Source organism: Hyalella azteca, unplaced genomic scaffold (assembly GCF_000764305.2).
Source record: "Hyalella azteca isolate HAZT.00-mixed unplaced genomic scaffold, Hazt_2.0.2 contig14408, whole genome shotgun sequence".
Taxonomy (NCBI): Eukaryota; Metazoa; Arthropoda; class Malacostraca; order Amphipoda; family Hyalellidae; genus Hyalella; species Hyalella azteca.
Window position 1 is genome coordinate 369 of NW_025944295.1, and position 17,642 is coordinate 18,010.

The 17,642-nt window shown below is 43.3% G+C and overlaps 1 protein-coding gene across 1 annotated transcript; it reads right to left on the reverse strand.

The window, feature by feature from the left end:
* Positions 1-276: 276 nt before the first annotated feature.
* On the reverse strand, positions 277-15,525 carry LOC108683101 (cholesterol transporter ABCA5; the record flags this gene model as incomplete). Its single annotated transcript, XM_018172382.2, is given in 16 exon segments — positions 277-373; positions 2,290-2,404; positions 3,416-3,557; positions 4,331-4,532; positions 6,029-6,105; positions 6,448-6,598; positions 6,983-7,129; positions 7,950-8,136; positions 8,377-8,738; positions 9,599-9,731; positions 10,047-10,163; positions 10,831-10,919; positions 11,448-11,615; positions 11,824-11,924; positions 13,326-13,473; positions 15,439-15,525. Coding segments are annotated over 15 exon segments (2,167 nt in total), but the record flags the coding sequence as incomplete, so codon positions are not given.
* Between the last annotated feature and the right edge of the window lie 2,117 nt (positions 15,526-17,642).

The following is a 17,642-nucleotide window of genomic DNA, read 5'->3' on the forward strand; positions in this document are numbered from 1 at the left end:
TTTATGTATGGAAATTCATGTATCTGTAACAGTTCGTATGCTCTCAAATGTTTTACTATAGTTATTGTGAAACAAAAATTTTTTCTCAAAATACATACAGGTTACGCAAGCTTGTAACCAGTTAAAGATATTAAAGCAGAAATCGATAGTTATTAATTAAACAATTTTACTAGAGGAGAAAAATTTCATATTTTTGGTAAAGCAATAATGAAAGACAACCTATTCAAGGGAGTTTTAAACCAAAAATGTATCTTCAATTAGTGCGTTAGAACGCACCTGAGAGGTCGTCAGCTTTACTGTCAGCCTTGGATGAGAGGTCAACCTCATCCAGCGCTCTCTCTACCTCCTCACGCAGTCGTGCCTCTGGCAGCCCCTAACACCAGTACAAATAGGTATTACTGCTGAACTTTAAATTGAACGGAATAATTTTAACGTAAAACAGTGCCACGAGCGCAATGTGAACATGACCCTGTTAAGATCAGTACATTGTGTGAGTGGTTACTGGTATGATTATAAACATTATACAGGATATAAGCCAAGGCATTTGACAGTGTTCCACATGAGCGGTTGTTGCGTAAATTGAAGTCTTTGGGAATTGAGAGTAATGTACTCAAATGGATCAGACATTTTCTAGTAGGGAGGCGACAACGTGTCAGTATTAATGGGTCCGTATCAGACTGGGCTTCAGTGCGCAGCGGCGTGCCACAAGGAAGCGTTCTCGGGCCTATTCTTATTCGTTGCGTTTATAAACGATCTGCCAGAAGCTGTGTCTAGCGTTTGCTCGAGGTATGCTGACGACACAAAAGTTTATAATATGGTGAAGAATACGTCGCAAAAAGTACAGTTGCAAGGTGATCTTGACAGGCTGGTTGACTGGGCTGATAAGTGGCAGCTGCGTTTTAACGCTGACAAATGTAAAGTTATATACCTTGGCAAGAATAATGAACAGCAAGATTACAGTATGAGAAGACACGGTTGCAACGACAGAGTGATGATGTCGAAGTCGACAACGGAAAAGGATTTAGGAGTTAATATCGACAATGAGTTGAAATTATCTAAGCATATTGAAAGTCAAGTTAATAAAGCCAATAAACGACTTGGACTGATCAGACGCTCTTTCGAGTTCCTAGATTTAGAAACGATGAAGCAGTTGTTTGTTGCTGTCGTGCGCCCGAACCTGGAGTTTGGAAACGTAGTGTGGTCACCGAAATTTGAAAAGGACAAAAATTTAGTAGAGAGTGTTCAAAGACGCGCAACAAGGATAGTTCCGGGCTTGAAAGGCAAGTCCTATGAGGAAAGATTAAAGATTATGAAGCTTCCAAGCCTCCATTATCGACGTCTGCGTGGGGACCTCATTGAAGTATACAAATATACTCATGGCTTATACAAGGTCCCAGAAGGATTACTAGAATTTGAAACAAGAACCAACACCAGGGGCCACGGCTATAAACTAAAAAAACAGCGTTGGAACGCATCCATGCGACAACATTTCTTCTCGCTTCGAGTCACCGACATGTGGAACAGCCTCCCTGATATCATCGTTGACGCTCCGAGTATGAACATCTTCAAGAACACTCTAGACGAAGCTATGCAGGAGCATATGTTCAGTCTTAAAATGCCTAGCAAATTACGGAGCAGGCAATAAGTCCAGCAGCTATCTCAATAAATCGTCAGTTATGGAAAGATCGGGTTCCAAAGGCCGGATCCCTTGTGAATCAAGTCACGAAAAGTTCAAGAATCGGCAACAGGCCATGGGCCTATTTCTTCAACGCCGACACTTCTATTCTATTCTATAAGTGGCAACCTTTCTAAGAGGTTGCCAACTAGGCGGTAGTATATAATGTGCAGTGGCTCGTGAAGGCCTATCAGTCTTACGCCGGGAAAGCAGGCGTAGGGGTTGATGTTGCCGCTTATGAGACTTAACGTAAATTGAAAGGAGCAAACGTTGCCGGGCCAAACTAAGTCAGGAAGACCCGCGCAAGGGTAAAAAGTGCATCGCATTTGTACAAAATCTTACTCATTTCCAAGCGAAAACAGTCAACAAGTGAAAAAGAATTTCAATAAAGACATACCGGCAGCTTGGAGTAATTTAGGAATGGAAGAATAATTATGCTACAGTCAAATTATTGAAGCATACTCGTTCTTAACTGCGATTTATCTTAAAAATGACAAAATTAAAATCACAAAGGCAGGGTAATGGCGGCATACTTTTATGTTTTCAAATAATTTTGTAACTTATTCTATGACAAATTCAGTAAATGGAATCATGAAGAGAACACACGCACTCACCCTGATCCTGGCGTAGAACATGAGGTGTTCCCTCGGCGTGAGAACAGTGAAGAGGATGTCATGCTGGGGGCACACTCCAGTCATGCTGCGTATCTCGCGTAGGTCGTGGGGGTCTCTGTGACGACAGAGACTAGCATCATGCAGAGACAGGGAGTCTCGCATCATGCAGAGACAGGGGGTCTAGCATCATGCAGAGACAGGGGGTCTAGCATCATGCAGAGACAGGGGGTCTCGCATCATGCAGAGACAGGGGGTCTAGCATCATGCAGAGACAGGTACTCTAGCATCATGGTATGTCTTGCGTTAATACTAGCAGTGACAGCAGGGAATTCTAGATTCTAAAAACTTGTACAAAATTTACCATTCATAAGACATGTCTTTTCTAAACGCACGCTACTATAACAACATAGCCTCCACAAAACTCATCCTTATTTAAACTTACCAACCTTCCTTGAACTCACCTATCCTAACACGTAATCTTCCTTCCTATCCTAACACGTACTAACGCACATTGCCTAAAAACACGTCCTAAAAGGCATCATTCCGAAAAAAAAACTCTTTCTCAAACGCACGGTTCAAATACGTCACCCTTACTGAAACTAACTCTTCTCAACACCCCTTCCTACAACACGAGATTCCTACAATGCACCCTTGGTAAAACGTTTATTTCCTACACATATAATCTTCCTACAGCTTACAATTCCTCATCGTCCCAATTATGAAATGCATATCCTTCCTCAGGCCTATTCTTCCCGAAATTCACCCGTCCTAAAATACATCTCCTACCCTACCATAAATAAGCCGTATCCTTCATATAACACAGTTTCTTCTATATCGTACTTGAAACGTTCCATTCATAAAACAAATTGTTTTTCTACGCTACTCTACCTGAAACTTATCCATCATAAAACTATTTTTCATCCTACCACACCTGAAACGTCCCTTTTCTACCATTCCCTTACAGCACACCTTTTCTATAAACTTTCCTGTAAGTAAAACGTCCCTTTTCTACCACGTCCTTTAAGCGCACCTTTTCTATAGCCTTTCATCCTTCTCGAGGTAGAAATGAGGTAGAAAACGTCATTTTTCTACCTTATCCTACCTGGAACGCACTCCTGAAACTCACCCGACGCTGAGACCGAAGACGTGTGCTGCACCAGACGTCACTTCCGTCATGCCCGTGAGGACGTTAAACAACGTCGTTTTGCCGGCGCCGTTATGGCCGAGGATGGCCGTGATCTCGTCCTCGTAGATGGTCAGGCTGAAGTCTGGTGGACACGCAGTGGTCATGTGTAGAGAAGCATATAAACACGGAGACTATAGTGGCGGCCAGTAAACTTGTACACGGAGACTATAGTGGCGGCCAGTAAACTTGTACAAGGAGACTATAGTGGCGGCCAGTAAACTTGTACACGGAGACAGTAGTGGCGGTCAGTATAACATTAAAATAGTTACTGACATTACTTGTTATGCTATTGGCCTCTTGTAAAGTGTCACTTATTCTTTTTCCCTTGGCCAGTGGAAAACTTTTTTAAATGCAAATCGTCACTACTAGTTATGCTATTGACCTCGTGTATAGAACTACTGGCAACGCAAGGAGACAGTATACCCTCTGCACTAGGCCAGTGGCATGATAATTAGTGGCAGTTAGTATTTGTCCACGAATACAAGCAATACACGAATATGTTCTTATATATGGCTTTATATGTTCTTATTGTTGAAATATTCAAAACATTACGGTATGGTAGCATTTTTGAGTAATTCGGAGAGAAAACGTCGTTAAATGATGAATACTTTCAGTTTTGTTACTAATTTTGTGGCGAATATCTTCTAGAAAACAACTGGCGACAAAGTTACTACAATACGCACCAGAGGGCGGCTTGTAAGTTTGGACTTAATCGGATATGAAAGGAACCTGACAAGTAAATAAACATCAAACATATAAACTTCAACCGTGGTTTGATCCACAAAAAAATGTAAACATACAAAATATTATAAACACATTCACAATAAACAAATAAAGTAGGGCAACTATACTCACTGTCAACAGCTTTAATAGGAGGCTTGCCGCGTCCCCCCTTGAAGGTTTTGCATACCCCCCGGATGATGACCCCAGCCTTGCCCCTCATCTCCGGCCCCACCTCCTCCACATCCCCACTGCTCCCCACACTCCCCGCACTCATGCGCCGTTCTGAAGACATCAGGTTGTCGTCGTCCAGCTGGTCCTGGGCGTACAGCTCGTTCTGCACACGGAGTCCCCAGTTAAAATTCGTAGCGGGTGTCTGCGCCGATTGAAGCATGAGAGCCGGTTTGGAGCAGGTTCAGAGCATGTTTATGGCAGGTTCAGAGCATGTTTATGGCAGGTTTAGAGCATGTTTATGGCAGGTTTAGAGCATGTTTGTGGCAGGTTTAGAGCATGTTTGTGGCAGGTTTAGAGCATGTTTGTGGCAGGTTTAGAGCATGTTTGTGGCAGGTTTATAGCATGTTTATGGCAGGATTATAGAATGTTTATGGCCGGTTTAGAGCATGTTTATGGCAGGTTTTGAGCATGTTTACGGCAGGTTGAAAGCAGGTTTAGAGCATGTTTATGGCAGGTTTATAGCACGTTTATGGCAGATTTAGAGCATGTTTACGGCAGGTTTTAGAGTATGTTTACGGCAGGTTTAGAACATGTTTACGGCAGGTTTAGAGCATGTTTACGGAAGGTTTAGAGCATTTTATGGCAGGTTGAGAGCAAGTTTACGGCAGGTTTAGCGCAGAATCGTCATGCCGACCGCATAGCAGCGAGTTTTGAAAGTATGGCCCCGGATCTGCTTCAGAGTTGCTCGTGCAACGCAAGCACCTCTATATCGATGTTGCTTGCGTATATTGAATTAAAGCGGATACATAAGAAGTATAAACTGACCCGAAAAAGAAAGTATCAGCAGAGCATGTATGAATTAATTAGCGTTACAATGCAGTTATTTCCACTAGATTGTGTTATTTATTGCAGGTATCGCGAGTATTCATACAGACTAAGAAGAAAAGATAATAAGAGTGATGAATCGATAACATAAGTTAAATAACAATCCAATAAGTAGATGAATAATAATATAGTAAATACTACCGTTATAAATTCATTGTGTTGTAATTTACAAAGTTCTTACTTATAAGTCTGATGTAAGTCAATCAGACCGCTCGCATGGCGAGAATAAATTTTTAACAAATAAATCCTGATGATTTTAAGCCCATATTTCGTCTGAATGTATTCACGGTAAATAATGTTACGCTCATGCTCAACGATAGGCAGTGTTAACACTGAATACGTCTTAGCAGGACGCAAGAATTATGCGTCTGCGGCTGTACGGTCAGATGTCGCTTAAGTACATGTAGAGGTCTAAGTACACGTAGCGGCCTAAGTACACGCAGCGGCCTAAGTACACGCAGCGGCCTAAGTACACGCAGCGGCCTAAGTACACGCAGCGGCCTAAGCACACGTAGCGACCAATTCCAAGTCTTGTATTTATGAGTTTAGCTCGTAAGTTGTCAGTGCTAGGCTGACAGTACGGAGCCGTACTATTACTGACAGTATGGAACCGTACATTTTTTATAGTACAGAGCCGTACTATTTTTCATAGCACACAGCCGTACTATTTTTTACAGTACAGAGCCGTATTATTACTGATAGTACAGATCCGTAATATATTTACAGTACAGATCCGCACTATTACAGACAGTACGGCCCCTGGTCATCACTCACGGTTGAGGTACGGTTGGGGCGTCGCCAGAAGGACGGCTGTAGGAAGAACCAGGGCTTGAGCCTCGTGCCGTACTCCGCTGCAGACGAGTCAAGGATTTGTTGAATTAATATATTAATATTAATTATTAATATATTGAACGAATATATTAATTCAACCATGAGTGAAGGATTTGCATGAAATATTGGATTTATGTTAGGATAAAAATGTGAATCAAATTCATACATCGAATCATATGTATGATTTGTGTAAGTGAATGAGATTCACCAATATTAAACGTAATGATATTTAACCGTTTTAATATATTTAAATATGTAATATAAACTTCAACTATGTGCAGTGCCAGCACAAGGTACAGCACAACACACTTGGCACAACAGCGTCCAGGTACAGTGCCAGCACAAGGTACAGCACAACACACTTGGCACAACAGCGTCCAGGTACAGTGCCAGCACAAGGTACAGCACGATGTCCAGGCTGATCATGATGAGACTGCCAGCAAACGGGAGGCCTGGACCCGTCCAGAGCGTGCTGGACGACAGGCCTCCAGCCGTCACGTCCAGCACCAGGATCTGTGCATTGAATTCTTTGTTTAATGAATTATTATCTAATTTAATCCGTTTAATTAACGATAATTAAAAATTTATGGGTTTTATTATCGAATACGCGCTCTTGTTGGGCTAAAATTGGTCAGATTGCATCTCAAAAGTGCAATAGAATTTGGACAAAAACTCACTCATTTCTCTGGGAGAAAAGTGGATGAAAAATATTGCTTAGAGTTTTATATAATTATTAGTAAGCATCAAAATATTCAAATCAGCTGATTCTCACTATATATAATGTATTAATTTATTATCATTGTTCCAATATTATTAATAATCTATTATCTCGTTATTATTATTGTTTCTATATTATTAATAATCTATTATCTCGGTAATTTTCCTGAATGTTGTCACCTTGTCTATGGCGAAAGAGAAGGCACATGGCGACATTAGTGCCAGTAGCCAGTAGTAGACGGGGTCTATCTGGTCGCCCAGGTAGACTTGCAGGTAGAAGAGTAGAGACATGAACACCTGTGTCAGGTTACCGACCACCCCAGCTACCTGCACACAGTGGTAGGGTGGGTGGTTGTAGTTTACAGCGAGACATTGTTACAGTTTATAGCAAGATATTTGTTACAGTTTACAGCGAGGCATTAGTTACGGTTTACAGCAGGACATTGTCTCGTTGTAACATTTGTTACAGTTTACAGCAAAAAAATTTTCTCGCTATAACAATTGTTACAGTATACAACTAAAAAATGTCTTCTTGTTACATTTGCTACAGTTTACAGCATGAAATGAAAACTGTAAGGAATGTTCCATCACTCGCCTATAACATTGGTCGGTGAATGTGACATTACGTGAAATGAAATGAGACATTACGTGGAATGTGACATTATGTGAAATGTGACATTACGTGAAATGTGACATTACGTGAAATGTGACATTACGTGATATGTGACATTATGTGTATTATATACGTGTAATGTGTATATAATACGTCAATGTTTATCGGTATTGAGCTTTTGAGGTATTGTTTTTAATTACGGAAAAGGAAAACCTAGATTCTCGGTGAACGTTTAGCATATATAGATTAATACATTAGCAATTAACAATATTATAATAATGGTTAAAAGATCAAGCGCTAACTTTCAATTAATATAAACCCAACTGCTGCAGAAGCAAGTTCGTGATTTATAAGGTTCTGTACGTTTTGCTTTCCAAGGATGATTATTATTAGGTCTAAAAGAAGAAAAATTAATTGATTGGCGCGTGAAAACTTAGGTAATTTTGTTTTAAAAGGATTATTATTATTGAGTCAAAAAGAAGAAAATTTAATTGATTGGCCCGTGAGAACTTAGTTTATTGAAATTAGACAGACCTTAGCCTTGCTGAAGAAAGGCGTCATCATGAGGGCGAGGATGATGGAGGATAGCCCGTAGAGGATGAAGAGCAGGAAGCAGTAGCCAGGACTAGCGTACAGGAAGATGTTGGCCAGAGGGAGTATAATGGTGCACAGGAGCGCTAGTACAACTACGTACAACCCGTACACCGTCAGCCATGACAGCCTGTAGAGGGATAAGGAATATTAGTAGACCACCTCGCTGCAGACTAAAGATATGTCAGTAGATCTCTCTCTGCAGACCAAGAACATATCTGTAGGCCCGCCAGTCACTTGTAAATCACGCTCTGTAGAGTCCAGCACTCACCAGTAGACCACGCCCAGTAGACCCAGCACTCACCAGTAGACCACGCCCTGTAGACCCAGCACTCACCAGTAGACCACACCCTGTAGACCCAGCACTCACCAGTAGACCACGCCCTGTAGACCCATCATCTTCATGCCCTCTTTAATCTTCTTCTCTTTCTCCTCCACTATAAGCATCAACATGTACACGATGAACTGTGCCCATGAGAAGACCATGTACAGCGGTACTATGTCGCGTAGCACTTCTAGGTTACTAGACACGACTGCATCTAGGGGGAAACTCTGGTAGCTTATGTTCGGTAGACTGGTGTTAAATAAATTGTAGTTAGGTAGACTGATGCATGGTAGATTGTCCAGCTCTGTTGGGTGTGGTCCAGTAGCACTCAACGGTCCTGAATGCTGTGGGGTCCAGGTTGTGGTCCGTTGTGGTGCCACGTTAAAATCATCGACAAGAGTTTCATCCTGTACAAAGTGAGAGAAGTTAATTTAAATGAAGTTAATTGCACCGACAATTGTTGTCTTATAAATTAAGAAGATATGAACAAATAAAATCATCTCCATTTACTCAGGTACAGCGAAATCCAGAAAACCCCAAAGTTCGAACTTGTTTCAATTAGTTAAGTGGGTCAAACTTCAAAAGAGGGGTCAACTATCCTGAAAATACCAACTTTAAACAAGTGTCCCAAAGGATTATTATTTTCATGGTGATGATAGTAATTATGTTAGTGGAGACAATACAAGAAGGTTATATTTAAGCACAGCGTGGAGCTCGAACAGCAATCACCTCACATTTCAGAAAATAAAGCGCTACTGATGGTACATGCTTGGCAGATGCATTAGAGTTATATTATTAAATCTGAACTATAATAACCTCAGGTACAATTAAATTTCCATAAACTAGAACATTCCTCAACAAAAAAAAAAGCATAAAGTTATCCCGGAGACCGGTCAAATAAATTAATATGTTTGAAACGTGATATTATTTGTAGTCCACATTCAACATTGAGTTTTCTCAGGACCTAAGTAACATGAGCTACAAATGTCCAATGGCCAATGAAGATGGCCCAGTCAATGAGGCACTGGAGGCCCACAACAGCATGACTCACTCTCAAGATGGCCCAGTCAATGAGGCCCTGGAGGCCCAAGACAACAGGACTCACTCTCAAGATGGCCCAGTCAATGAGGCCCTGGAGGCACAAAACAACAGGACTCACTCTCAAGATGGCCCAGTCAACGAGACCATGGAGGCCCACAACAGCGTGACTCACTCTCAAGATGGCCCAGTCAATGAGGCCCTGGAGGCCCACAACAGCATGACTCACTCTCAAGATGGCCCAGTCAACGAGGCCCTGGAGGCCCAGGAGGCCCGAGTAGTAGTAGTAAGTAGGGGGGCACGTTATGGGGCTCTCAAGGCTGCCGTTCACAGTCTGCCGGCACATCGTCGGCGACACCCAACTGGGGGCATGGGGAGGAGTAGGAGTAGGAAGAGGAGGAGGAAGAGGAGGAGGGGTAAGAGTAGAAGGCACTCACAGGTTGGTGGGGTCGGGCACTCACAGGTTGGAGGGGTCGGGCACTCACAGGTTGGAGGGGTCGGGCACTCACAGGTTGGTGGGGTCGGGCACTCACAGGTTGGAGGGGTCGGGCACTCACAGGTTGGAGGGGTCGGGCACTCACAGGTTGGAGGGGTCGGGCACTCACAGGTTGGAGGGGTCGGGCACTCACAGGTTGGAGGGGTCGGGCACTCACAGGTTGGAGGGGTCGGGCACTCACAGGTTGGAGGGGTCGGGCAGGGGTCGCAGGACAGGGTTCATGCGTATGGTGTAGTTGCGGTCCCTCAGGGGCTCCTCAGAGAAGACCAGGGCGACCTCCACCGAGGGGGAGTGGTTCCTGGGGAGGGGAGGGGGGAGTGTTGCCATACAGCACGTCATATCAAAGAGTGTTGCCATACAACGCGCGGCCATAAGGAGTGATGCCACACAGCATGTCGGCTTAACGAGTGTTGCCATAAAGCGAGTCTTGCTCTGCGCGAGGAAGATTCTGATATCTCAATAGTAGCGATTCTAATGATTTTTGGCAGATTCCAGTAACATCGAGTGATTGTGAATATTCAACAGTAATTCAGATGAATTTCTCCTATTTATTCATTACTCCGATGGATAACTGTATGCAGCGATAACTGCATGGATAACTGCAAGCGTTATGTCTGAACCTGCCTTGCCTAGTTCAGACTTGACCTGCCTTGCCTAGCTCTGACCTGACCTGCCTTGCCTAGCTCTGACCTGACCTGCCTTGCCTAGTTCAGACCTGACCTGCCTTGCCTAGTTCAGACCTGACCTGCCTTGCCTAGTTCAGACCTGACCTGCCTTGCCTAGTTCAGACCTGACCTGCCTTGCCTAGCTCTGATCTGACCTGCCTTGCCTAGCTCTGACCTGACCTGCCTTGCCTAGCTCTGACCCGACCTGCTTTGCCTAGTTCTGACCCGACCTGCCTTGCCTAGTTCAGACCTGACCTGCCCTGCCTAGTTCAGACCTGACCTGCCTTGCCTAGCTCTTACCTGTAGACATCGACGATGTCTTCCTCCTTCTCGTAGTAGACACTGCGCCCCCTCACCGCCCTCGCCACCGCGTCCACCACCCGCCGCACCTACGGTACATCATAATATATATAGTACATCATTTTATAAATTAATATTTATTTTATATATCCAATATATTTAAGAGATATAAAATATATCATTTTATATCTCCTAAATACCCAAACTTTAAGGACTGGGGACAAGAATGTTCCCGACGTGTCCAGACATTATGAGCTGGGGACAAGAATGTTCCCGACGTGCCCAGACATTATAAGCTAGGGACAAGAATGTTCCCGACATGTCCAGACATTATAAGCTGGGGACAAGAATGTTCCCGACTTGTCCAGACATTATAAGCTGGGGACAAGAATGTTTCCGACGTGCCCAGACATTATAAGCTGGGGACAAGAATGTTCCCGACATGCCCAGACATTATAAGCTGGGGACAAGAATGTTCCTGACATATTCCAGCTTTAGCGACTAGGAACACTATAGTGTCATCGCATCATTTTGCATTCGGCGAAATGATTTAGCACAGCGCATGTGTGTATTGCTCACATGTACAGCGTGACATTGTACAGATGTACAGCACTAACCTGTGTAGTGTTTGGTGTGCTGTGCAGCGTTACATTGCACAGATGTACAGCAGAGCCCCAGACGTTCCCGTAGTCATGGGGGTTGAGCTGTGCGGGGTAGGAGGGAGCAGGGATAGCGAGCCGTAGCAGAGCGAGGATGAGCAGAAAGTACAGTGGCAAGGCAAATTCCTGCTCATAAAATAAAAATACACGTTCGTGCGGTGCAAAAAGCACTACTCGAACTGCCAGGAAGTTCAGCCATCAGAGCCCGAAATTACGAGTATGGCGAATTCATGATTGCATTTTACGTAGAAAATAAAAACTCGATATCAATATTGTGTGTATATTATATAGTATATATTATATATCATATACGGCAAACTTCTCAGCTGCTCACCGAGATGGTCTTGCGTCGCTCCCTTATTTTGATCAAGAAATTACGACGCAACAGCGCCATGTATTGCTGCCATAGCGTTCCTTCCATTGCTGCTGCTGCTGCTGATATATATAGGTCCATAATATAGATTAAAATATTGTAAATTAATTAAATACTGAAAGTCATTTTTATTATTTTATTGACAACACACTTGTAAAAGTTCTGAACAAGTTGTCACTCAGTAATCTTCAGGATTGGTCAGTTCATACGCTAAGAATATCTTTAGTAGCATTCCGCTGTCCATATGCAGCGGAATGCTTAATGAACTTTTCATGCACATAAAACAATAAATACAAAGATTTATTCCTTCAGCACCGGCATCGCAAATCATACACGAAAACCCAATTGAAAAATTAGGCGTAGTTATGGATGAAGCAACTATCATTTCCTTTCCTAATGGAAGAGCAACCATCATTTTCATCGAGATCGAGTTAACGGGCTGCCATCACAAAGAGTTAACGGGCTGCCATCACAAAGAGTTAACGGGCTGCCATCACAAAGAGTTAACGGGCTGCCATCACAAAGAGTTAACCGATTGCCATCACAAAGAGTTAACCGATTGCCATCACAAAGAGTTAAGAACAAATATACAAACTTCACTGTGTGAAATTTCTACCGCATGTTTCACAGTTAATGAGCTCTCGTTCACACGCACGTACAGTTCATCACGTTAACTAATTAGTGCTCATTGTTACGCACGCCATATGCATGCAGTACACGCTATACCCACGTAACACACGTTATACGCACGCAATACACGTTATGTGCACGCAATACACGGTATACGCACGCAACACACGTTATACGCACGCAACACACGTTATACGCACGCAACACACGTTATACGCACGTAACACACGTTATAAGCACGCAACGCACGTTATACGCACGTAACACACGTTATACGCACGCCACACACGTTATAGGTTATACGCACGCAACACACGCTATACGCACGCTACACACGTTACATGTACGCACGCAACACACGTTATACGCACGCCACACACGTTATACGCACGCAACACACGTTACATGTACGCACGCAACACACGTTATACGCACGCCACACACGTTATACGCACGCAACGCACGTTATACGCAGGCAACACACGTTATACGCAGGCAACCCACGTTATACGCACGAAACACACGTTATACCACACACGTTATACGCACGCAACGCACGTTATACGCACGCAACACACGTTATACGCACGCAACACACGTTATGTGCACGCCACACACGTTATGCGCACGCAACACACGTTACATGTACGCACGCAACACACGTTATACGCACGCCACACACGTTATACGCACGCAACACACGTTATACGCAGGCAACACACGTTATACGCAGGCAACCCACGTTATACGCACGAAACACACGTTATACGCACGCAACACACGTTATAAGCACGCAACACACGTTATGCGCACGTAACACACATTATACGCACCGTGGCCGTAGGGCTGTTCGAGTTCGATGTCCTGAACCTTATTATTTACCCTCGTTTTATTATCCATTTGAGGGGACATGGACGGCCGAGAACCGAGTATAATTTTCTACAGGGTGCGCGAGGGACGGTCTATAGAGATTGCCGATTTCTGCACAAAACATGTACAATCTTGCATGAAAATCGTATAAATTGCATCAGGTAACATTTTCTACGTGTATCAGGTATAATTAGAAACGCGTATCAGCTGGGAATAAGAGAGAACAGAAGGAATTTGTAAAGAAAAGATTTTACAAAATGCTAGGTGAACAGTAGTAGAAAAAGAAGAAGGGATATGTGCATGTACATATGCATATGTATAAGGGACAGACCTTAAACTTTGCCATACAACTTCCCAGACTATATACATAACATTTGCAACTTAACCCCACCACTGCTCTGCCTACACATTTTAACCCTCTACCGCCTGACATGAGTAACCGGAGCAATATTGTCACAAGCCTACTTCTCAAAAAGGATACGTTCTAGTGAGCGCAAAATGACTTGCACTGATGGTTGCCGCCACGTACGACAACTTTAAAATGTTCTGTTGCGTATAAACGTCCTCAGGTTGCTACACTCAATAGTTTACGTATAATTTGCCGCCACGTACGACAACTTTAAAACCTTCTCTGTTGCGTACAAACGTCCTCAGGTTGCTACACTCAATAGTTTACGTATAATTTAAGTTGAAAGTTATGATCCCGAAAAGTGACATACAGCGGTAGAGGGTTAACCCCACAACTGCCCTGCCTACACAACAACTTAACCCCACACCAGCCCTGCCTACACAACAACTTAACCCCACACCAGCCCTGCCTACACAACAACTTAACCCCACACCAGCCCTGCCTACACAACAACTTAACCCCACACCAGCCCTGCCTACACAACAACTTAACCCCACACCAGCCCTGCCTACACAACAACTTAACCCCACAACAGAAACATGCTGCCACAGGCGAGGCAACTGCTCTGTTGCAATGAAGTCTCACGTTTATCCAAAAAATTGTTAATTCTATTATTTACATACGTTTATTTATTTTTACACTCTCTTTCTACCTCTTATTTGTGTCTTTCTGTTTATTTATTAATTTTTAATTTATATATTTGTTATTTATATTAAAGTCCACTCCGAGGTTCGATCTAGCTTTACGCGTTATACGGTCGGTATATATAACACTATTTTACGGTCGGTATATATACTCTGGTCTGTCTTATCAGGTTGTATTACGATAAGATGGCAGCGTAATAAATTCCATGGTATTCGGGCGGAAATTATTACCTCATCGCTCTTTTTTATTTGACGAATTGAAAGACAGATAAGATGTCTATTTATTAAAGGAAAAAACGATGTAGGAGTGTATGGAAAATGCGTAATAGATCGTATTCGGTGTGATTATTATTATTATAATTATACGAAGTATTATTGTAAATAGTATTATTGCGCAAAGAACAACTATTGTACAAGAATGATTTCCTCCTACGATCCACTATTGATAAAATTAATAATCAATCATTTGATATAAATATAGTTATTGCTACTCTCATCAATAAGCTTAAATCGAAACTCAGTAGTTTGTTTCTGCCACAATTAAATCAAGTTTCTCTCATCAATTAAAATAATTCGAAGCAACTAAACAAGCATGTTATTTTTCTAGTTATATAAAATAATCATAACACTCACTAAGCCCACCGGGGAGGGGGGGAGAAACTCGCCCCACCGCTAAAGGCCCTTTTAGGATAATTTGGTATAAACAAATAAATAAAAATAAAATATCAATAAAAATAAAATAAAATAAATAAAATAAACAACCCCACAAAGTATATATATATTTCCTTCTGGGTGATTCATGAACTTTTGGGCTCCTGTGGGTTTGGGAGTTTCAATCGTTTTACTTTTTTCAGATATACAGTATTTTTTATAAAGTATCCCGCTTCAGAAATATAGCATCTTTGTGGAAAGTATCCCGCTTATCGGAAATAAATTAGATAACATCAAAAATATTAGCGCAATAAGAGGGAAAAAGAGGGGGAGGTACACACTCACTGAGCGATCTGTGTAAATATTACTTACGAGGCACCGCGTTACTGGACACTGTCACTGAGTGTTACTTGTGTTGTGTTGAATACTACTTACGAGGCACCGCGTTACTTGACACTGTCACTGCTGTCTCTTATACACATCTAGATGTGTATAAGAGACAGGTTNGTGACCTGCATCACTAATGGTCGGTACGAGATACCGTGACCTGCATCACTAATGGTCGGTACGAGATACCGTGACCTGCATCACTAATGGTCGGTACGAGATACCGTGACCTGCATCACTAATGGTCGGTACGAGATACCGTGACCTGCATCACTAATGGTCGGTACGAGATACCGTGACCTGCATCACTAATGGTCGGTACGAGATACCGTGACCTGCATCACTAATGGTCGGTACGAGATACCGTGACCTGCATCACTAATGGTCGGTACGAGATACCGTGACCTGCATCACTAATGGTCGGTACGAGATACCGTGACCTGCATCACTAATGGTCGGTACGAGATACCGTGACCTGCATCACTAATGGTCGGTACGAGATACCGTGACCTGCATCACTAATGGTCGGTACGAGATACCGTGACCTGCATCACTAATGGTCGGTACGAGATACCGTGACCTGCATCACTAATGGTCGGTACGAGATACCGTGACCTGCATCACTAATGGTCGGTACGAGATACCGTGACCTGCATCACTAATGGTCGGTACGAGATACCGTGACCTGCATCACTAATGGTCGGTACGAGATACCGTGACCTGCATCACTAATGGTCGGTACGAGATACCGTGACCTGCATCACTAATGGTCGGTACGAGATACCGTGACCTGCATCACTAATGGTCGGTACGAGATACCGTGACCTGCATCACTAATGGTCGGTACGAGATACCGTGACCTGCATCACTAATGGTCGGTACGAGATACCGTGACCTGCATCACTAATGGTCGGTACGAGATACCGTGACCTGCATCACTAATGGTCGGTACGAGATACCGTGACCTGCATCACTAATGGTCGGTACGAGATACCGTGACCTGCATCACTAATGGTCGGTACGAGATACCGTGACCTGCATCACTAATGGTCGGTACGAGATACCGTGACCTGCATCACTAATGGTCGGTACGAGATACCGTGACCTGCATCACTAATGGTCGGTACGAGATACCGTGACCTGCATCACTAATGGTCGGTACGAGATACCGTGACCTGCATCACTAATGGTCGGTACGAGATACCGTGACCTGCATCACTAATGGTCGGTACGAGATACCGTGACCTGCATCACTAATGGTCGGTACGAGATACCGTGACCTGCATCACTAATGGTCGGTACGAGATACCGTGACCTGCATCACTAATGGTCGGTACGAGATACCGTGACCTGCATCACTAATGGTCGGTACGAGATACCGTGACCTGCATCACTAATGGTCGGTATCACAGATACGGTGACCCGCAGCACGCGTGCCCTGGTATCACAGATACGATCCAGTTATCTTTTATCCCGACGATTATTTAATAATTTTTAATAATTAATTGGCAATAAATTTAAAACTTAAAATAATCGGACTTGGGACCGGGGGGTGTCCGGGCCCCTGGAGGGGAAGTCACCAATTAATGGGCCCACATTCAATTAAATGGCCCATTCAATTAATGGACCCATCATAAATTATTGACAACATTAATTAAATTCTTGAGTAATTTGAAGGAATGATTACGGGTATGATATTACCATACACTCAGAAAAATGGACCGACTTTGTCCGTCTAAAATGGCGTTAAACTTCTTGCCGTTATGTGGGTCATCCTGATACGTTTTGCCCAGTAAAGGGCGTATCAGTGCTACATGCAGAAAGAGGGTCACTATTTGGACAAATTGATCCATTTATGTTTCCGAGTGTATGATGACATGAGGTATAATATGGCCTCCCCCTCCCCCTGCGGCGCCAATCACACGTGATTGGCAATAGCAATCAAGAGGCTCGTGACTGGCAATAACAATCAAGTGGCTCGTGATTGGCAATAACAATCAAGTGGCTGGTGATTGGCAATAACAATCAAGTGGCTCGTGATTGGCAATAACAATCAAGAGGCTCGTGATTGGCAATAACAATCAAGAGGCTCGTGATTGACAATAACAATCAAGAGGCTCGTGATTGGCAATAACAATCAAGTGGCTCGTGATTGGCAATAACAATTAAGTGGCTTGTGATTGGCAATA